Source organism: Chelon labrosus (assembly GCF_963514085.1).
Source record: "Chelon labrosus genome assembly, chromosome: 12".
Taxonomy (NCBI): domain Eukaryota; kingdom Metazoa; phylum Chordata; class Actinopteri; order Mugiliformes; family Mugilidae; genus Chelon; species Chelon labrosus.
In genome coordinates, this window is record NC_140345.1 from 9901090 (window position 1) to 9915080 (window position 13991).

Below are 13991 nucleotides of genomic sequence, written 5' to 3' on the forward strand. Positions count from 1 at the left end.
GGTAACGATCAGGCCGTTCCTGAGATTAGAACACCCAGGCATTGCTTCAGGAGACCAGACCTTCACAGGAGATGACACCTTAACGGGAGTCACAAGATCCCTGGTCAGTACAAGGAAGAGACACATGACAACATGACAGAAAGATGTAGCACACAAATGACTCAAGCACTTTAAGTATAGTGTGCAGGTTACATTGCTCAGTCTATACTGAACCAATCACTTCCCTTGACATATTCCCCTTCACACGCTCATGAAGTTTTGATTGTCCTATAGCCTGAAGTTGGTGGAAACATTTGAGAACAAAATGATCAAGATGAAGTAAAGAAAGGGTTGAGGAGGAGAAAGAGGATATGACGCCTTAACGGCAATCCACTTGAGAGGGTTTGGAAACTGATCCTGAACCAAAAAAAATGCAGATTGCTTGTATTCTGATGCCACTAACAGAGACACACACACAAGTAAAGTGACTCTATGCAAATAACCGTGAATTTTAATTGAAAGGAAGGTCTGTGTGTGTGTTAAAGAATACCAGAAAAAAAAATAAGATTTACAGCACACCGTGTCCCCAAGTGCTAACTAGAGAGGGCCCAGCTGACACAGTATACCTTTCTCAGACCAGTTGTAGCATTAATTCCATCTGTTTTCACCCCCAGGCTGTGAAAGAGAGACGGCACGGCCCGAGGCGGAAACTGATCTCAGGAGATACTCACAGATCTCAAGAGTCTTCAACGATGCACAGAAAGAGAAAAGAAAACCAATACACTCCGGTCAAAGCAAAGTTGGCTTCAGTTTCTTCACCAGAGAAGAACATTAAACTGCTCAGAGGAAGTGAATACATGCACGGATGTAACTAAAACAGCCATGACTCTTGCATGAGTGTGATCAGCAGAGTGCACGGTTAAAACAAACAACAATCAAGAACGACACTGGGATGTTTATGTGGCTTCGTGATTAAGGATTAAATGACAGAGTGTGCGGTTGAAATTACAATCCAACACCTTAATTTTTGACAATATAACAATTTAATACAAAAACCAAACATTTCTTTCTCTCATTTAAATTTCATATACAGTATAATTATATATTTTGTGTTTCTGAGAGGAAAAAAAAAAACCTGGATAGAGAGCAACCAAAGAGGTTATCAGCAAGACAACACAGACACCAACATACCATCCTCTGGAAGATGAAATCTGAACAGTTATCTACATGGGTGTTACATACAAGTTCATAATCTGTCATCACATGCGTGAATGTTACACACAGACAATGGAAAACTGATAACAAAGAGGGGTCTCAACTTTAAAATTCCACACGTTAATAGTTAAAATAATTTTTGTCCCCGCCACGTTCTTCTATAATAAAAACTCAACAAAAACAAAACCTTGTTGGCAAAGAGTCTGTCCAAATGTCACAAACAGAAGGACAACACACTAAAAAACATTCTCACTTATAGGTCCTTTCGTCTTTAGCTCTGTGGATTCCATTTTAATCCTGAAAACCCTGATCAAACCGTTAATAAAACACCAATCAGACAAGGGCGATGGATAGGTCAAGAGATAAAACAAAGTACATTTCAGTTAAATCAAACATTACTAGCATGTCTCTCCATTTTAAAATAACAATATTCAAGGAAAACATTCATAACGACCTCAAAAGGATGGCTTTAAAAGTACAGAAATCCTGCTTGTTAATTATTGCTGACTATTTTTTTTATTTTTATATTTCCGTTATAAAAGGGATACAAAAAGCCTGAACTTAAAGAATAATGAGGGCAGCTGAAAGAAATAAATCAAGCAAGGCAGAAACCTTTGAGCTTTTAGCTGATAATGATACTGTATGCATCCAGTTTACTAACAAACACACATGCATCCTGAATATATGTAGGCAAAGAAAAACTGATTGTATATATTCCCGAAGGGCACCTTGAAAAACAGAATGTAGCCACTATAACAATGTGTTGTAGAAGTACATCATTCAATAGAAAAAACAAACACGTTTCTCAAGAGGAAAAACAAACTGAATTCATAGGAGAAGCCAACAATGAATGTAAAACTGTACTCAGTATAAAACTAGACGACAAAGAATCGCTCCATGAAAGCTGTTGATTCATGCAGAGGCATGCTGTGGAGGATAACTGAGAGTGAGGTTAGCGTGCAACAGCTGAGAATAACAAAAAAAAATAAATCACAAAATCCTTGTATCTTTGCAATATCCCGAGAGTTCATATCAGCAACTGGAGCAATTAGTCTACACACTAAAGGGTAAAACAACAAAGTACACTCTTAATCATTGCCTGAGAAAAACCACAAACATATTAGAATAAAAGGCCTTTGTGTGTGTGTGTTTACTTCTGGTGTATGTTTACCAAAGTGTAGACATATTTTTGTGCAGTCTATTCAAGTGGTGGTTTTGTGATTGTGCGTTTTAATATATTTGAATATATATATATATGTATGTATATATATATATATATATATATATATACCTTATATCACATATCTACAACATAGGTTGTTGAGCTTTGGGCAGTGCTAGCTAGAGAAGTCTCTTAAATGTCTGAAACATTGTTAGAACAATAATCTTTTAGTCAGTAGCAAATTCTTGATTTTCTTCCACTTTATATCTGAAGTCAAACACATCGCTCCATCTCTAACTGGCTCACAGCTGTGCAACTTAAGCCATGCAAAGCAAGAGAGGAGTGTCACTCTCAGAAGCAGGAAGAAGAGAGGAGCAGAAGAGCTAAATACAGGAATCTGTGAGGGCTAAAATCAGTCAAGACGACAAAGGTGGAGCAGCAGACAAGTATTGACGAGGTCACTCGTTAAATGGCGGGTACATGGGAATCTCAAAGTCATCACTGTTGAAGTTGTTCGGCTGGTCCAACATAGACAACACATCCTGAGTCAGATACAAGAGACAGATTTAGTTTAAGCGACTCAGAATAGTAGAGTAAAACAGCATTTAAGAAAGTTTGTAGTACTCACAGGAAACATGTCTTGCTGGTTGCCCTGAGCATGAGGATGCTGCTCTGCATTACTCTGTGAATGCTGCTGTCCTTGCCACTGAGGCCACACCGCCTCCGCTGCTCGAGAGGGAAACTGTGCCCCAGACTGAGAGCCATCTGGGACGGAGCACAGAGGATATGGGAGAGTGAGGATATGAACCAGTACGGCACCAAGACAAAAATTAACACAGATGAGCACATGGCCTACCATAACCGTTGGTGTTGAGGCTGGCACGAGCATTCATTTGCGGGTAGTTTGCACCGTTGGTGGGGGTGGGAGCAGCACCTGTTGGCATCTGGCCAAAAGAGTTGGAAGAGCCACCTCCAAATCCTCCCATGGGGGAAAACTGTGGCGACATGGTCTTTGCTGCCTGGGGAGCCACCTGCTGGTTAGAACAGAAAGAGTGACTCCATTTATTGTCTAGTACTAACCGTAGTGTCAGACTTGTTATCAATAACTAGGATAGACACATGAAAATACCATTATATGTAGCATTTGCATCCTTTATGAATGAATAATGACCATGTACAACAATAGACAGGCAAAATCTGACCATGAATCCTGTTGTATGGGCTTACCTGGTTGTTGAATTGTGGTCTGGCTCCAGTTCCAGGGCCAGGCCAACCTCCAGCTGGTCCTCCATGAAGCGGGCTGCTGGTGCTGGACGGGGTAACTGACTGCGGGACTCCATTCTGACGAGACATCTGGACCAGCATTTGCCCTGCCGAGTGTGCTGGCTGTGCCATCTGTGGAGTCATACTAACCGGTCTGCAGAAAAAAGCGAGAGCACCATGACCTGGCTGTTTATAAGCTGGGACAAAGGCGGTCAGGCAGCACCTGCACCTGCTTTAAGCCTTTGTTCTTCTTTTCATGGGGACTTCACACATTGGCAGATTCTCAACTGGGAGTTTTTCCATGTGTTGTTGTTGCCAATAATTCACAGACCGTGTACTTCCAAGAGCCAATATAAGAAGTAAACTTCATGGATATGCAAACCAGCTGGAGCGTTACATAAACATGTTTATCTATTATAACTACAGTGAGATCACAATCCCATTATCTCCACATCTTAATTCATTTACATTACTGTTTGTGGCTGGTAAAAATCGTGGTTATCCCGAGGTGACAACATATTTTAGTCAGATATCAAGATTACAAGAACTTCAGGCACACACAAATGATTCTTGTTCATGAGAAAACATTTTTCGCTGTTATTGCCTCGAGTAACTGAATACATTTTTTCTGAATGAGCTCCAAAATAAATCTGATGTGTTTTCCATGTGCCAGTAAAAAAAAAAAGTCTGAGCAGACTTCACAGAGGCTAAGGGAAAAAATCTGGTGTAGTTGTAAACACATGATATGTGTATACACAACACACTGCCTACCTGTATGTATCATTGGGACGGCCAGCAGTGAAGTTGTTGGCTTGGGCGTAGATCTGAGTGGATGGAGTAGATGTGGAGGGCATACCCTTGGTCTGATCTGGCCCTTGGAAGAGGGAGGGGTAGAGCTCTGGCTTCTCAATGCTCTTGCTGAGGTCCGGCCCAGCTGCTGTGACTGGTTGCACCGGCATCTAAACACCAACAGAAACAGCAAGGAATCAAACTCTGCAAGTGTTTCATTGGTGAAGAACTGACCTGACTCATACTGTAATGATCTATCATGACCAACATAAATTGTAACGGCTTGAATTTGGTACATCACTATGATGAAGTGAGAAGAAGGCATGCCTATCAAGCTACTTGATACAAAAAGTAAACTGAAACATGAGGCAAATCAAACACTAGTAAATGTCAACCAATAACAACGACAATGATTTCTTGTATCCAATACGGGCTGACGACATTATGAACCACACAGGGAAAATTCACCGTGCTGAAACAATTAGTCGATTTAACAGATGGACAGAAAATTGATGGAAAAGAATTTTGATGGTCAATTAACTAATTTCTTTAAAACTATATTTATACACTCAAACCTCAGCTGAAGCTACTAAATTATACATGCAGCACATATTTTCACTGAAAACAATAGTGGAACTGGGATAACAACGTAAAAACCACAACAATACAACAGTAACTAAACAAAGGGGTTTCCGTTTAACAGACATGTTTTCAGCCTCTATTCTGTCACCACTGTGACAAACAAACATTAACCTTTTATCTTCCTGCTGTTGGCACCGATTATGGAAGCGTTGTGTGTAATTTGAGATATACGTTTTCTTTTGTGACTAGAATTACACCTACTGTCTGAGGCTAATGTGTTTCCAATGCAACATTCAAGGTAACTTAAGTATCTGTTAGGTTAATTGTTGCATGTTTTCCTTTTAAGCTTTTGTAGGCTGGCATCCAAATGGCATGTTAAGAGACTTGTAAGAACTGAGACTGATGACACACTATTTGCATTTCATTATGGAGCGTGTATTAATCGATACAGGGAAAAAAAGGCTCTGCATTCCAACTTGGCTCAGTTTTCAGAGTTGAGTTAGAACCTCTGCTTAAAATGTGCCTTTAAATATTAGTAGCACATTGTGTGTGCACAGTGTTGCATGGTTCATGTTTTTTTCTCTTTTTGCTTATAAAGCATTGTGCATCATCACATACTGATGGTCACTCATATACACATTATGATCTCAATCGTCCTCTTTGACTTCTTTGCTTCGAGTGCACAAATCCAGCCATAATAGTTAGCTGTCAATGAATAAAGTCGTACTGTCAGGCAGTGAAAAACATGTAGGCTTACTGTCCAATAAAATATACTTCCTCAATGACTTATTTTTAGAATACTTCATAAGTATATCATAACATCAGTGGTGCATTTCACATGGGCTAGGGTGGGGGGAATCGACTCAGAAACAATTTCAGGCGGTTGCATCAGCTGGACTGCAAGAGTAAAGTGAAAAGTCTTGACCAGTTTTCATTGTGAAAATAAAACACTGATACAATGGCACATCCAATATACGGGCTTCAAGATCAGTGGCCAATCCTCTGCATATATGAATGGAGACAGAACTTATTGAGAACTTTCTTTTCAGCAAATTCTTAGGTTGTTTGCGATGCACTTCCTGTGATGCAAGCATCTTGACTGTGTCGTAGCTTTAGATGGTGCAACTGGTGAAAATTATTATCACAAGGCTGGAAGTAGCTGGGACTGACGTAGGGCTTCTGCCAAACTTTTTTTTTTTTTTAATGTCCAGCTGGTGCAATCATCCCTAGTAGCAACACTTCTGAGAATACCATTTCTGTTACTGTGCAAATCAATTTTTACATCATCACTGGTATAATTCAGTTATGGTCTGGTATGTAATCAATATTAGTGATTTAGTTGCATTTTTTAGTCATGGATCTGGATGAAAACACATCCGTTTTAATTTTCGTCAGAATATCTCTACTTTAACCTCCTACAATAACCAAGTATTGAGTATGAACAACAATCAGACATGAGGAAGTTGTGATAATGGAACTTTCCCAAAGTCCGGACGTGTTTTCCTGGGGAGTAAGCAATCAACATCCTGCCCCTGATTCCATAAAAAAAAAAGCTGTCATCGGTCACGAAAGCAAGAAAGAGAAACAGGGATAATCTATGCTTCAATCAAGCTGCACATGTACATTCATGTGCCTTTAAATGCATGTGTGGCCTAACCTGTGGGAGGGTGATTTGCCCAGCCTCATACAGGCCATCTCTTGTTCCACCTCCCTCCATGTCTGCCTGCTGCTGCTGCTGTAACTGTCTGAAAAAATAAATGAGAGACACAGAGTGTTGATTTTAAGTCTGACAAAAATAGACTAATTTCCATTTCCATGCCCTCCGCTGTTGAGTGAGAAATCCCAAACACCTGCAGAGAAAACAGCACTCAACCCGCCACCGTCACCATGGCAACAGAAGAAGAGAAAAGTGTTAAAGGTACACACTGCTAACATGCTACACCACCTATGTTAAAAGTGCATCTATAAGCTGTTTATAATGCTACCTACATGGAAAGAATGATAACACATGCATTTTTTATCACTGCTATTCCAACACGGAAAAAATGAAGAAAGGAAAATCACCCAGAAAACAAAACAGGGCTGTAGAGCTTGCTAGAAAACAGCAGCAGTCTCCCATGAAGAAGCAGTCCTTGTTCTCCCATGCAGGGGGGAGTATAATCAGATCAGGCCTGATCTCACCTGGTGGCTATCTGCCCAGGGCTGAGTACTACAGGTGGGCCATTTGGGCTGATCTGACCCATGGACGGGGGCATCGAAGCCCCTGGGGAGGAGATGGGGGTGAGGGGGTCCTGGGTTGAGTTTCTACTGCCCCACAATCATTGATTGCAGAGTGCAGAGAAGAAGTTTTGGGAGAGAGCGGTCAGTGTTTGGTCAATCGAAACACTCAAAAGGACTTGTGGTAGGGCTTTAATAGGAACTAAGAGTTGAGGGGCTTGGTTAAATATCCAGACAGAGTTGTTTCACAACAGTCACATTTCAGCACATGATTGGTTTCATTACATGCTGTATTTGAATGTGTGACTCACTTGACATTGACATTGGTACAGATGATGTACTCAATCTCCTCTGAAAATGGGTTCTGGAAAGTGAAGGAGCTGGTCCTCATCCAGATCCACTCTCTCGATTTGGAGCGGAACCGAAACATCACTGACAGAACCTGGCCCTTCAGCTTCACCACCTGAGAACACACGCACAACATGCCAAACAATCATATTGTGTTGTTTTCATAATCAATGACCGGTAGATTTACGTGCACAGTCACAAAAAGAGGTATCAGGTTGTACAGGTAATTAAACCACAGTGTTTACAGCTTAAAAACTGGTGGTGCAGACAGACTTTGCAGCACAAAAATATCTTCATTTTCAAATCAGGCAATAGTTTAGCTTTGTAAACTCTTTCCACTTTTACAGTCAGTTTTATTCTTACTAAATTATTTAATTTAGAATCAGGTTACCTAAAGGAGAACCTCAACAATTTTTCACATAGTTTCTTTTACGGATCTTAAGGAGTACTAATGAGACACACAAGAAAAAAAAAACACATATGAAGTCTTTTTGTGGTTCCAGAGGTCCTGCATGCCATCTGATGTCTTTTGTCTGTTGTGGCTCCAAACTACAAGTTTGTAAATGAAAAACATCTGGAGTTGTGGCATTAGAGAAAAAAAAAAAGGAAAAAAACCTCTGTAATCCATGCTCATATGTACAGGGTGCCAGAAGATAGAAGCTACATTAGCAGCTAATACACCAGAATCTTTGCATTGTGGATGACGGCATCAATTTTAACCATTTTTAAATTGCCCAATGTTATGTGACTGCATTGCTAAACTGATGGAGTACTCTTTCAACATGTAAACCACATATGACAAAGTGCAAACACAAGACACCAAAAGACCTAAAGATTCATTTTCAAAGAGCAGCACATATTCACAGTTCACCTGTTGGAAGCTGTCTCTCAGTAAGCCCTGGTCTTCTGGGTGGGCGAACTCTAGGATATTCTTTCCCAGCAAATCCTGAAACACACAGAAGATAATACAACCTCCATTAGTCTAAAATACATTGACAGTAACTAAAGCCTTATGAGGAAAGGCTGTCCGGCAGCTGGAACTGTGACCATGCGTACCTGGGGCTGATAGCCGACGGCGGCCATGCAGCGGTGGTCCACAAAGGTGAATGTGCCCTGGCAGTTATGGCGGGAGATGAACTCCACTGGAACACTGATACTGTTGGGGCCCGTGTCACCTGGGCAACAAGTAACCTGGAGTAGAAGAACAAAATATTTCTTTAAATGTCATGTAAAGAGATTCATGTCATGACAAATATGTTTAATTGGACAGAACCACTTGGATACTTTAAAATCCACAATACGTATGAATGAGATTCATTTATATTTTACATATCTAGTTGCATCTGGTCAATTTTGCAAACAAATAACTAGAACAAAAAAACAAAAACAAAAAAAAGACGTTACTCAGACGTTATAAACAATAACAAGGTTTCACAACTAATTCAAAATCATCATACCTGTAATCTCCCAATGGCAACTAGACAATAGCGACTCCCCTGAGTGTTGTCTGCTTCATCATCTGTTAGTGATACTCCTGAAACACAAACAAAAACACGAGGAAGTGTAAGTGATCAAATTTATCCATCAAGGGCTTGTGTTATTTTGCATCTTACAGATTGTAGACATTTGATGAAGTGTAACAAGAAGGCTGTGTATATTACCTGCTGGGGGCCAGGACTTAATGTATCCTGTACAGTGGACCACTACATACTGAGGCTCCCCTTCCTTAGGTGCACCCAAACCGTTCCTGAAGTGAAGCAAGAACATGCAAAATAAATTAAAAACCATTTAGTCTCATTAATGTGCCAGTGGATAATTTTCCCTGTATTTCAAGTATGTTTATTCTTCTAATACTACAAAGAACTCACCTGTTTCTGTTTCTAAGGAAGTTCAGTCTGTTCATCGACATTGGTTCCACTGGACATGTGCCACATCTGCAAACAGACCACAATGTGAACAACTTAAGCATCCTGGCACAGATATATTGATATAAATAATAAAGTGGCTAAATAACTCTATGAGTATGATTCACACCTCATTCTGCAGATGAATGATCGACGGGCTCCCATTGTCATTCTAGCTGATGACTGTTGACTCTCCTTCTTCACTGTTCCTGTCTTCAAGTCCAACATCCTCCCTTTACAAGGCAAACAATGCACATATGATGTTTCTCAAAGGAGACATACTTCTTTCCTTATTAATGTGACACATTACCACTTTATACCTGTATTGTTATTCTCTGCAGTGGAGAGCTGCTCCCTGAGCTTTTCTGTGTCGTCTGGGTGGAGTTGGTCATAGAGGGAGGAGCCGAGCCATTCAGACTGTGACTGGTTGAGGACAGGGGTCAGGGAGTCGGAGACGTAAACAATGCGGCCAGTCTCACATGACACCACAAACAGGAAACCGTCGGCTGCTTCAAGGATGAGGTGCTTCAGCTCCTATGGACATTGAGCATCAAAGAATAAGCAGTGAGGACGAGTCTATATAAACACAAACCTACATGAGGGAGTTATTTGCTGCTTCTTCTAACTTAATCAGGAGTTTATAAAGCTAGGAAGGTTCACTTAAGACTCAAGTCAAGGCATATTCATAGTTTGTTACTAAACAATTTGCAGGCTGACCAATGTCCTTGAATTAAGACTGGTCAAATAAAGGTCAACATCCATTTTCACGGCAACTAGTTACCAAAGATACTCGGGGAAAACAGCAACTGCCCTTTAGCCAAACTGTTAGAAAATAAACTTGCAATTTTAAAAGGGTGTTCACTTCTCCTTTATTCTATTTTTAATTATAGTGTTATTGTGTGACCCACTTTAAATCTGTATATTTATTGATTTTGTTGTTGACAATCCTAACCATGGCTTGGGAGCGACTTTAATCGTTCCCACGGAGTGTGTGGTGTGAACCCTTTCTAAGTTTTTCACATCTGATCTTTCCTCATTTCCTACATTTTCTCTGTTACTCATACCTGGTCAGTGAGAAATGAAGGTTTGTATGATCCATCTGTATTTGTATTGCCACCTCCTCTCAAAGACTTCATATGGGACACTGCCATTCGCAGGATGGTTAGTTTGTCTGGTTTCCGCGCCAGTGCACTGCAAGTGGGCACCATGTCTGACAACTCTGTGATGTAGGCAGTCATCTTGTTTCGCCTCCGCCTCTCAATCTCACTGTGGTTCTCCCTGGAGTAAGGAAACGAGGGAGGCAGAGGTGGAGAGGAAAGGAGGGTTCGAGATGGGGAGAAACAGATGGGCAGGTGGACAACATGGAGCAGTGTTTAGAATTAATGTTTCAATGTTAAGTATGCCAATCTCGAAGAAGAGGTTGGAATGAGAGAAGGTGAGAGAAGCAATGGGGGTATAAAATAATAACGAGTAAACAAAAATAAGAGTGAGAAAGCAAGAGAATCTGGTCTTTTCAAGGCCAGCTTGTGTGACAAAAGAGAGCAAGTGCAGAAAGAGAAAGACCCTTCAGTTGTCCTGAGTGGGGGGGAGACAAAATAGACAGAGAAGACAGTTGCTCAAGAGGAAGGGATTACCAAAGTGGAAGAGGTCTCACTGACACATACAACGTAGCCGTTAGTGACACAAAACATAGTGGTGCTACGACCTGAGCTGCCATGGGCATAGAAGCATACCATTCTGACAGGCATCAAAACAGACACGCAGAGCGGCAAAACATATGGTAATTTTTGTGCTGTCACATTGGCAAGGTGCTGGGATCCCAGCAGGACAGGATAGTATTTGATCAGTGCATTCAATATTGATAAGGTAACAAGCAGGAGAAAGAGCCTTCCACAGTGGTACAAGGCCATACCTGGCTAGTTTTTCCTTATCTGCAAAACTCTGATCTTCTTCCAAAAACCTGGAAACGAAACCAACCCGCTCAAAGACAGGCGCAAAAATCACCACTAAAGTAAAAAAAAAAAAAAAAAGTAGGACTAAAAAGAAAAAAAAAAGAAGAAAAAGAGGGCGAGCAGCACTGAGGAAACCACTGAATCAATATTACTGCTCCCCTATGCTCCCTCCACATCCATCCATTTCTTCTAATTTACCCTCCTACCTAGCAAAGCGCTCTTTGTCATTGTTGGGTCCTGATGAGTCGTCGTCACATCTGGATAAAAACACAGAAAAGAGCTTGTTATCTCAGCATCCCAGGGGATTCAAACACTTAATACTGCACCCCATTCTGATTTATACCATATTAAATTGAGGTACATTTACCTGAACAGCTTGCTTTCCTCAACATCGTCATCATCAAAGTCTGGCCTGTAATAAGAAGAGGAGAGACACAAAAGTAGCTACACTTAAATATCACACGACTGTTAAAATCAAAAGTAAACCAGTCAGCAGAAAAAGACACCAGACACTCCTGACATATAACACACACACACACTTACGCAGCTCGTCTTTTGTTGGGCCCTTTTGGTACAACAGCCCCGGCACCTGCTTGGGCCCCACTTGCCCCCATACCCAGACTTGGGTCTGGTAACTCTATTAATAACACAGAGCAATAGAGAGTCAATGTAGCCGAGTTGACAGGTGACTTCCTATTGTGCCTGAAGTCATGAAAAAGAAACTGGAGACTGTACTTGAAAGATCAGATTGACGCACACAGCTAGTGGTATGTTTCAGTTCACAGCATGAACAGAAAACACCACATTAACTACCGTTAATTTGTAGACAGTTTGAACGAACCTTGAAGCTACATGTAGCCTAGCATAACATGTAGCACAGCAACAAAAAAGAAGTTAGCAAACAGCAGCCTGTCAGTTAGCCAATTTAGATTCGGTTTCTCTTTTTAGCTCATTTAGTCTCACAAAATTACCACGTTAGAAGTATCTCAGTCGTTAGCCAAGTACTATTATAGCCAAGAGCTAGTTAGCAAGTTGGTGCTAGTTAGCATAACTGCAGCTTATGCAATAACCAGCTAGCTGTAGTAGCATTAGCTTTACCATTATGCTAACTTAGCAGAAGCTGTCACGCTATCTTTAGGAAAGTGTCCGCTTCAGCTAGCCTCGAGAGGACGCTAAAAACAGATCAACATTTGCGTAGTATTGTGCGACTAAATTGTCGCCGTGACTTCTACTTGGTCCTACCTGGATTTGAAGAGGACATGTCTGTGTGGAATAACATAAACAAATAACTTCGGAGAAAAAAAAAAAAAATCGTGAAAACCCCAGCCCCTCCCCCTTGCTAGCTAAATGCTAATCAGTGTCTTGTCGATTTCCTCGCGTCCGCGCTTTTACTTTATGTTATAAAATCTCAAAGCCATGACTAACACTACTCCAGAGTGAGCCGACGATTTAAAACTCGGACTAAAATAACGGGTTGCCGCCTGCGGTGCCTGTTTTCCTGGTTTCTCTCCGTTTAAACCCCCCCTGTCTATTTAAGATGGCGTTTAGAGCTAGCGGTGTACAGGCTACAGTGTATTCTCTCCTCTTCTCCTTATTGGACAACAAACAGCCAGATACCAATGACGCGACATGTTGGGAAATCCGTGTTTTTCTCTGCCTCCGCCCCCTGGCACAGATCTGCAGGTCTGCACAGTTAAACAAAGGCCCCTCAGTTTGGCCTACAAGTCAATGAGTTTGGCACGACAGGTGTAAATCATGCAAATATGACACTGTACGACTCTTTGATGGTTTAATAACTAACACGAATCTCATTATACACATACAGTATCACACACGAGACATTTTTCCTTCAGTGAGATATCTCCAAATCAAACGCAGGCTACTTTTTAAGTTTTACGTTTTAAGTTGTGAAACCCCTCCTCTGAATGGGAAAAGTATCATCTTGTAAAACATTTCCTAAGGAAACAATAGATGTATCAAGAGGAAGATGTCAAATGTAAAAGTTTTTATTTTTATAAACTTTTTATAAAAACAAATGTTCTTTTGTATACAGTGTAAGCAGCATTTTACTGGCACAAATGGTCAGTGTAGAACCGAGTGTAACTCCTAAACCGGGCGTTTTCCTTCTATTGTTTATTGAAATAGAAATACATTTTCAAACTGTCATGTAACATCATCAGTTTGTATCATAAGATTCCACATGTACGCTTTAGTCAGATATGTGTATCTATGACAGATGTATGTTTATCTTGCTGTTCTCTTCTCTCTTTCTTCTGTCTGTACCCGGCTGGCCTTAGGCAGATGGGTCCCTCCATATGAGCTGGGTTCTGCTCGAGGTTTCTTCCTGTTAAAAGGGAGTTTTTCCTTGCCACCGTTGCCTTCAGGCTTGCTCTGGGGGTTTCAGGCCGGGTTTTTGTAAAGCGTCTTGAGACGATTTGTATTGTTATTGACGCTATATAAATAAAATTGAAATTGAAATTGAAATTGAAACAAATAACAACAACTGTCAAATTTCCTGCTGAAACGTAGTAGAACTTATTTTTCTTTAGTTGCATTAGCAGTTGTAGTAAAATGTACTTA

The 13991-nt window shown here is 40.8% G+C and overlaps 1 protein-coding gene across 3 annotated transcripts; it reads right to left on the minus strand.

Annotated features, from left to right (window-relative positions):
• Positions 1–999: 999 nt before the first annotated feature.
• On the minus strand, positions 1000–13723 carry arnt (aryl hydrocarbon receptor nuclear translocator). 3 transcript variants are annotated; one of them, XM_084557726.1, is made up of 20 exons: positions 12654–13723; positions 11955–12048; positions 11779–11823; positions 11618–11668; positions 10524–10737; positions 9780–9993; positions 9590–9692; positions 9424–9489; positions 9217–9302; positions 9013–9089; positions 8612–8746; positions 8427–8501; positions 7519–7670; positions 7172–7294; positions 6648–6735; positions 4391–4578; positions 3584–3773; positions 3213–3387; positions 2985–3121; positions 1000–2898 (listed from the first exon to the last, which is right to left on the minus strand). In XM_084557726.1, the coding sequence occupies exons 1-20, from the start codon at positions 12688–12690 to the stop codon at positions 2815–2817; spliced, it is 2334 nt and encodes a 777-aa protein (XP_084413852.1). In that variant the 5' UTR covers positions 12691–13723; the 3' UTR covers positions 1000–2814. The 3 variants fall into 3 exon arrangements, with proteins under 3 accessions (XP_084413852.1, XP_084413851.1, XP_084413853.1); XM_084557725.1 differs by having other exon boundaries at positions 3213–3390; XM_084557727.1 differs by lacking the exon at positions 7172–7294 and having other exon boundaries at positions 3213–3390.
• Between the last annotated feature and the right edge of the window lie 268 nt (positions 13724–13991).

Bases quoted from the DNA above. Each gene is read 5' to 3' on its own strand.
- arnt (XM_084557725.1), bottom strand. From the start codon at position 12,690: ATGTTATTCCACACAGACATGTCCTCTTCAAATCCAG. The intron at 12,049-12,653 runs GTAGGACCAAGT...TGTTATTAATAG, and splicing joins CATGTCCTCTTCAAATCCAG to AGTTACCAGACCCAAGTCTG. The intron at 11,669-11,778 runs GTAAATGTACCT...GTTTTTATCCAG, and splicing joins GAGGAAAGCAAGCTGTTCAG to ATGTGACGACGACTCATCAG.